The following is an 8468-nucleotide window of genomic DNA, read 5'->3' on the forward strand; positions in this document are numbered from 1 at the left end:
AAATTGTTGTGTGCGGCTGCGGTTAGGTGTTTACCTGTGCAGCCATCTTGGATCCTCCCTATTGGAGAGTTTCTTTTTCCCCTCTGAGCTTTGATGGTCTGTTTGATGCTTCTATGTCTCTGGATCTATTTTTGTTCATCAGTGTATATTGTTTATTATATTTCACAAATGAGTGAGTTCATGTGATATTTATCTTTCTCTGACTGGCTTATTTCGCTTATCATAATGCTCTCCAGGTCCATCCATGCTATTGCAAATAGTAGGAGTTCCTTCCTTTTTACAGCAGCATAATATTCCATTGTGTAGGTATACCACAGTTTTCTAATCCACTCATCTGCTGATAGGCACTTAGGCTGTTTCCAAATTTTAGATATGGCCAACAGTGCTGCTATGAACATAGGGGTGCATATATCCTTTCTGATTGCGTTTCTGATTTCTTGGAATATATTCTTAGAAGTGGGATAACAGGGTCAAATGGCAGTTCCATTATTAATTTTTAAAGGAAACTCCATACTGTTTTCCATAATGGCTGTACCAGTCTGCATTCCCACCAGCAATGCACAAGGGTTCCTTTTTCTCCGCATCCTCGCGACACTTGTTGTTTGTTGATGTTGGCCATTCTGACAGGTGTGAGGTGGTACCTCATTGTTGTTTTGATTTGCATTTCTCGGATAATTAGTGACTTTGAGCATGTTTTCATATATATCCTGGCCTTCTGTATGTCTTTTTGTTAAGTTGTATGAGTTCCCTATAAATGTTGGAGATTAAACCCTTATCGGAGATAACATTGGCAAATATGTTCTCCCATACTGTGGGCTCTTTGTTGTTTTGTTGATGGTTTCTTTTGCGGTGCAGAAGCCTTTTATTTCGATGTTCCATTTGATTATTTTCTCTTTAGTTTCCATTGCCCTAGGACAGTGGTTCTTAAACTTCCTAATGCCACGACCCTTTAATACAGTTCATCATATTGTGGTGACCCCCAACCATACAATTATTTTCATTGCTAGCTCATAACTGTAATTTTTCAACTCTTATGAATCATAATGTAAGTATCTGTGTTTTCCAATAGTCTTAGGCGACCCTGCTAGCGGTACTCGTGACCCACAGCTTGAGAACCGCTGCTGTAGAGACTAAGACCATTTAAAAACACAAATATTTACATTACAATTCATTAACAGTAGCAAAATTACAGTTATGAGGTAGCAACAAAAACAACTTTATGGTTAGGGGTCACTACAGCATGAGGAACTGTATTAAAGGGTAGGGGCATTTGGAAGGTTGAGAACCACTGCCCTAGAAGCTGTTTTGGTGAAGATATTGCTTTGGCATATGTCTGTTATTTTGCTGCATAAGGATTTCTCTAAGATTTTTATGGCTTCCGTCTTAGATTTAATTCCTGTATCCATTTTGAGTTTATTTTTGTGTATGGTGTAAGTTGGTGGTCTAGTTTCATTTTTTTTTGCATGTATCTGTCCAATTTTCCCAGCACCGTTTTTTATTTTTTAAAATTTAAAAAAATATATATTTTATTGATTTTTTTACAGAAAGGAAGAGAGTTGGAAACATTGATGATAGAGAATCATCGATCAGCTGCCTCTTGCACACCCCCTAATGGGGATGTGCCTGCAACCAAGGTACATGCCTTTGACCGGAATCGAACCTGGGACCTTGCAGTCCGCAGGACGATGCTCTATCCATTGAGCCAAACCGGTTTTGGCCCAGCACCATTTATTGAAGAGACTGTCGTAACGCCATTGTGTGCTCTTGCCTCCTTTGTCAAATATTAATTGAACATAATGGCTGGAGTCAATTTCTGGGTTCTCTGTTCTGTACCATTGGTCTATATGTCTGTTATTGTGTCAGTACCAAGCAGTTTGAGAGCCATGGCTTGGTAATATAGCTTGGTATCTGGTATTGTGATCCCTCCAACATTGTTCTTCTTTCTCAGGATTGCTGGAGCTATTGAGGATCTTTTTTTATTTCAGATGAATTTTTGGAGGGTTTGTTCTATCTTGAAGGGGATTGCATTGAATCTATAGATTGTTTTGGATAGTATGGACTTTTTAATGATATTAATTCTATCAGTCCATGAACACAGTATGTTCTTCCATTTGTTTATGTCTTCCTCCATCTTTTTTCAATGTCTTGTAGTTTTCTGAGTACAGATTTTTACCTTCTTAGTAAGGTTTACTCCTAGGTATCTTAAATTTTTTGTTACAATGGTAAATGAGATTGTTTTAAAAACATTTTTTTTTCTGTGAATTCATTATTGGTGTGTAAAAAAGCCATAGATTTCGGAGTGTTAATTTTGTATCCTGCTACATTGCCGAATTCATTTATTAAGTCTAGTAGTTTTTTTATGGAGTCTTTGGTATTTTATATGTACAATATCATGTCATCTGCGAATAATGGCAGTTTTACTTTTTTTCCAATTTGGATGCCTTTTATTTCTTCTTCTTGTCTGGTCACTATGGCTAGCACTTCCAGAACTATGTCAAACAAGAGTGGACAAGGTGGGCATCCTGTCTTGTTCCTGTTCTTAGGGAAATGGTTTTAGGTTTTGCCCATTGAGTATGATGTTGGCTGTGGATTTGTCATATATGGCTTTTATTATGTTGAGGTATGATCCTTCTATTCCCACCTTGCTGAGAGTTTTTATCAAAAATGGGTGTTGGATTTTTTCAAATGCTTTTTCTGCATCAATTGATATGATTATGTGGTTTTTATCTCTCAATTTGTTTATGTGATGTATCACATTTATTGATTTGTGGATATTGTCCTTACATCCCCAGGATAAATCGTACTTGGTCATGGTGTATGATTTTTCTGATGTACTGCTGGATCCGATTTGCTAGAATTTTTTTGAGGATTTTGGCATCTGTTCATGAGGGATATTGGCCTATAATTCTCTTTCATTGTGTTGTCTTTATCTGGTTTTGGTGTTAGGATGATGCTGGCTTTATAGAAGGATCTTGGAAGTGTTCCTTCCTCTTGAAATTTTTGGAATAGTCTGAGGAGGATAGGTTTTAATTCTTCCTGAGTGTTTGGTAAAACTCCCCTGTGAAGCCATCTGGCCCCGGGCTTTTGTTTGTTGGAAGCTTTTTTATGACTGCTTCAATTTCTTCCATAGTTATTGGCCTATTGAGATTTTTAGATTCTTCCTGATTGAGTTTTGGAAGGTTGTATTTTTCTAGGAATATGTCCATTTCCTCCAGATTGTCCAGTTTGTTGGAACAGAGTTGTTCATAGTATTTTAAAATAATCATTTGTATTTCTGTGGGGTCTGTTGTTATTTCTCCTCTTTCATTTCTGATTTTGCTTATTTGGGTCCTCTCTCTCTTTGCTTCTTGGTGAGTCTGGCTAGAGCTTCATCAATCTTGTTTATCCTTTCAAAGAACCAGCTCTTGATTTTGTAGACCTTTTGTATTTTTTTTTTTTGTTGTTGTTGTTGTTGCTATCGTTCTCTATGTCGTTTATCTCCACTCTGATATTTATTATTTTCTTCCTTCTGCTTACACTGGTTTTTTTTGTTGCTCTCTTTCTAACTCTTTGAGTTGTAGAGTTAGGTAACTTATTACCATTGTGTCTTGTTTTTTGCAGTAGGCTTGTAGAGCTATAAACGTCCCTCTCAAGACTGCTTTCGCTGTGTCCCATAGATTTTGGATTGTTGTGTTTTCATTGTCATTTGTTGCCATGATTTTTTTATTTCTTCTTTGATCTCTCTGGTAACCCAGTCATTGTTTAATAGCATGTTATTTAGTCTCCAGGTGTTTGATTTTTTTTTTTTTTGGATTGTTTTTATTGTAGTTGATTTCCAGTTTTATGCCATTGTGATCTGAGAAGATGCCTGATATGATTTCTATCTTCATGAATTTGAAGAGATTTTGCCTGTGACCCAATATATGGACTATCTTTGAAAACGACCCATGTGCACTTGAGAAGAATGTATATTCTATGGCTTTGGGGTGAAATATTCTGAATGTCAATTAATTCCATCTTACCTAGTGAGTCATTTAGTATTGATGTTTCTTTGCTGGTTTTTTGTTTAGAGGATTTGTCCAGTGATGTTAGTGGGGTTTAAAGTTCTCTACTATGACTGATTTGCTGTCAATCTCTCCCTTGATAGCCTCCAGAAGTTTTTTGTGGTTTTTTTTTTGTTTTGTTTTTTTATGTATTTGGGTGTTCCTGTATTGAGTGCATATATACTTACCAGGGTTATTTCTTCTTCTTGGATTGCTCCCTTTAGTATTATGATGTGCCCTTCTTTTTTTTTTTTTCTTTTTTAAAACTATATTTTATTGATTTTGTACAGAGAGGAAGGGAGAGAGATACAGAGTTAGAAACACCAATGAGAGAGAGTCATCAACCAGCCGCCTCTTGCACACCCCCCACTGGGGATATGCCCGCAACCAAGGTACATGCCCTTGACCGAATCGAACCCGGGACCCTTCAGTCCCCAAGCCGATGCTCTATCCATTGAGCCAAACCGGTTTTGGCTGAAGTGCCCTTCTTTATCTCTTGTTATGTCCTTCACTTTGAAATCTAATTTGTCAGCTATAAGTATTGGTACCCCAGCTCTGTTTCCATTTTCATTCACCTGAAAAACCTTTTTCCATCCCTTCACCATCAGTCTGTGTGCATCTTTTTTTCTGAGGTGGGTTTCCTGTAGACAGCAGATATATGGGTCATGTTTTCTTATCCACTCAGTTACCCTATGTCTTTTGACTGGGGCATTTAATCCATTTCTATTTAAAGTTATTATTGATAGGTACTTGTTTGTCTCCATTTTTATTCTTTGCCCTTGTGTTCCTTCTTTGCTTCCTATATCTTCTTTTCACAGCAGACCCTTTAGCATTTCTTGCATTGCTGGTTTGGTTGTAATAAACTCCCTTAGTCCTTTTTTATATGTGAAGCTCCTGATTTCAATTTTGATTGATAGCCTTTCTGAACACAGTATTCTTGGATTCAGACCCTTCCTTTGCATGACTTTGTATATTTCATTTCATTCCCTTCTTGCCTGATGTGTTTCTGTTGAGAAATCAGTCATTATTCTGATGGGGGATCCTTTGTATGTAACTTTCTGTCTCTCTCTGGCTGCTTTTAAGATCCTTACTTTGTTGGTGGTGTTTGCCAATTTAATTATAATGTGCATTGGAGTTGGTCTTTTGGGGTTAATTTTGTTTGGGACTCTGTGAGCTTCTTGGATTTGTGTGAGTTTTTTCTTCCCTATATAAGTTTTCTGTCATTATTTCTTCAAACAGGTTTCCTTTTTTCTTTTTCTTTTTAAAATATATTTCTTTATTGATTTCAGAGAGGAAGGGAGAAGGAGAGAGAGATAGAAACATCAATGATGAGAGAGAATCATTGATTGGCTGCCTCTTGCATGACCTCCACTGGGGATTGAGCCCACAACCCAGGCATGTGCCCTGGCCAGAATCGAACCTGGAACCCTTGAGTCAGCAGGCTGACGCTCTATCTACTGAGCCAGCTGGCTAGGGCCGAACAGGTTTTCTATTCCTTGCTCAGTTTCCTTTCCTTATGTAACCTCTATTATGCGATGTTGTTTTGTTTCGTATTGTCCCAAAGTTCTTTTAGGCTCTCCTCCTGCTTTTTAATTTTTTTTTTTTTCTAGAAGCTGCTCTGCTTGGGTAGTTTTTTCTACCTTGTCTTCTAGCTTACTGATGTGGTCCTCTGCTTCTTCTAGTCTACTGTTGATGCTTTCTATTGAGTTTTTATAGCAGTGGTGTCATTTTTCATTTCCTCTTGGTTCTTACACATATTTTGAATTTGCCTGCCATTCTTTTCTCTTATGACCATTTCTCTGAACTTTTTCTCTGACAGATTGCTTGCCTCCATTTTGTTTACTTCCTTTCTGGTGATGCCTGCTTTTCTTTCATATGCAGGCTATTTCTTTGTCTCCCCATGGTCTCTCTTCTCCAGGTGTCTGGTTATATAGTTCTCTCTCTTCTGCATTGATTTAAAAACACAAAATACAACACAACAAGGCACAACACAAAAGGCACTGAACACAAATGTATTCACTATACTAATAACCCCAAATAAAGGTGACCACCAGAGAAAAGAGAATTAGGGGATAAGAAAGAAAGAAGGAGGGGGGGTGTAAGGGTAAAAAAGAGTGCAAAAATGGAATTGGGTAAAGGGGAAAAAAAGTAAGAGAGAAAAAAAAAGAATAAAAAAGAGGGGAAAGAACTATTTATATGGGGAGAAAAATCCAATAGAGCAGTCACTAATCCCAACAAATGCCAGCAACAAACACCTAGAGATGAATGCAAACTACAAACAACAACTAATATCAAGGGAGGCAAGAAAAACAGAAGCAAGAAACAAACAACAACAACAACAAGAAAAAGCGAAACAATTTCACAAACAAGCATAAAAATATATATAATCAACAATGAAGCAAACAACAACAAAAGGACAGAGAGAGAAATTTTGGATAGTGAAGAAAGAGAAGAGAGAGGTGTGTATGGACTTGGAGCAGGGGATTGGAAATTAGATATATAAATAGGGTGAAATTTTAACAGGGGGTAAAAAGAACACATAGGAAAAATCTAAAGCAGGAATAGGGTAAGAGAAACAGGACAACAAAAGGGAAAAAGTGAGGAAGAGTGTGTTGGCATATAGGTAAAGTTGAGCTAGAGTAAAATGATGCTAAAGGAAAATGAAAATAGAAGTAAAATAAAAAGAAAAGAAAATGACACTTTAAAAAAAGGTAAAATAGTAGAAGTAATAATACTGATTAAAAATAAAAATGTAATAGTGAAAAAGGCACAATGGATGCAAGACACTGGGAGGTGAGGGCATGTATTGGAATGGGGTGGAGGGCAATGGGGAGATATGGACACATGTAATACCTTAATCAATAAAAAATTGAAAAATCTAAAGCAGGAAGGGTCACCACTGGGCTTTGGCCTTTGAAACTGATACTATGCAACAAAATAGCCAAGAGGAAAGCATGGGAGTCCTAAATTAATGAGAGGTCCAGTTAGAAGGGGTCAGGTTCAAACAAAGAACTGCAGCTAAGACTGGAGGTAAAATGGCAGCAGGCAAGATTTTTATTTTATTTTTCCCATTAGAGAGAGCAGGCTTTTCCCATTTGGGGACCCCTCCTCAGGCGGTCTCCTTTGGGAAACCTCGGCCCAGGTGGAGTTTGTGTATGCTTCCAATAAACTTCTACATTTTTATTAAAGAAATCTGTTAGGCCACGAATTGATTCTTCATCTTAGTCAGACAAGAACCCATGAGAAGTCTGTACCCTGCATCCCATGTTTCACCAGTGTCAGCACAAGCTGATGAGGAAGTGAGGCTAGACCTAGAGGGGGAGGAGATGAGCAAAAGGGGAAGTTTGGGGGGGGCCTCCCAGGAGGCTGTGGGAGAGGAGAGCCATCAGAGACACAGCCAGCTTGTCTGTCTCCACCAGCATCTGCTGAGCCATGAGCCAAGCCCGGGATTTACAGGGTAGGCGGACGGGATAGGCAGAAGCCTCAAAAGTGAGCAGGCGCCCAGCTGGCGGGGCTCAGTGGCTGAGCATCGACCTATGGGCCAGGAGGTCACGGTTCAGTTCCAGTTGGGGCACACACTCGGCTTACGGGCTTGGTCCTCATTGAGGGGGGCGGGGGAGGCAGCCAATCAATGATTCTCTCTCATCATTGATGTTCCTATCTTTCCCTCTCCTTTCCTCTCTGAAATCAATTTTTAAAATATATTTTTTAAACTGAGCAAGAGTGACAGATGTGGCCAGGGGACCAGGAGGGCAGTTACTGGCCTGAGACAGCGATGCCGGGCCGGGGGCAGTGGGTACATTGACTTTTGTGCCCCTCAGGAGGAAAGGCCTTTGGGCTGCTGAGGGCCCAGCAGGAAGAGAAACTGGATGAAATCAATAAGGTAAGAGGGAACTAAGGGGCTGGGCTGGGGCTGGGGGAAGGGCCGGACAGAGGGCCCACTGGCTCTGGCTCTCCCACAGCAATTCCTGGATGACCCCAAATACAGCAGTGACGAGGATCTCCTCTCCAAACTGGAAGCCTTCAAGAGTGAGGGGGAGACTGTAGGGGTGGACGGGAGGCGAGGGGGAGGATTTCCCCAAAGCAGAGGGGGCGGGAGAGCAGACCCTGCCGCTGTGGCCGGAGGAAGGAAGACTGCCTCCGCTGCCCTGGCTCATCCCCTGTCCTGGCCGCCCTCGCAGCCGCCCGCAGTTCGGATGCCTTCACAGGGCCCTTCAACCAAGCCGCCTCCCCGCCTGGCCCTCCTCCCACGCTCCCTACCTAGCATTCCTAGCAACCCCTTCTCAGTTCTCTGCCCTTCCAGCCAGAGCTTACCTCTGCTTTCTCCCCTCACACAGAGAAATACATGGAGTTTGACCAGAATGGAAACGGAGATATTGGTGAGAAAAGGGTGGTCTGGGGAGTGTGCAGACCCAGGGGGCGGTCCCTCCCGCCGTGCTCCATCGG

At 40.4% G+C, this 8468-nt stretch overlaps 1 protein-coding gene and 1 long non-coding RNA gene across 2 annotated transcripts in view; one reads left to right on the forward strand and one right to left on the reverse strand.

The window, feature by feature from the left end:
- Window positions 1-8468, reverse strand: part of LOC311626233 — a 1185289-nt gene that overhangs the window by 119345 nt on the left and 1057476 nt on the right. The gene's annotated exons all lie outside the window — the stretch shown is intronic.
- AIF1 (allograft inflammatory factor 1) overlaps window positions 7367-8468 on the forward strand; it is a 1811-nt gene continuing 709 nt past the window's right edge. Inside the window, exons 1-4 of the mRNA XM_084889341.1 lie at window positions 7367-7479; window positions 7844-7905; window positions 7985-8051; window positions 8360-8401. Of these exons, the coding sequence (XP_084745467.1) occupies window positions 7455-7479; window positions 7844-7905; window positions 7985-8051; window positions 8360-8401 (196 nt within the window). The 5' untranslated portion in view covers window positions 7367-7454. The remainder of the gene's footprint in view (window positions 7480-7843; window positions 7906-7984; window positions 8052-8359; window positions 8402-8468) is intronic.

The sequence above is a fragment of the Pipistrellus hanaki genome (assembly GCF_964339955.1).
Source record: "Pipistrellus hanaki genome assembly, chromosome: 7".
Lineage (NCBI taxonomy): Eukaryota > Metazoa > Chordata > Mammalia > Chiroptera > Vespertilionidae > Pipistrellus > Pipistrellus hanaki.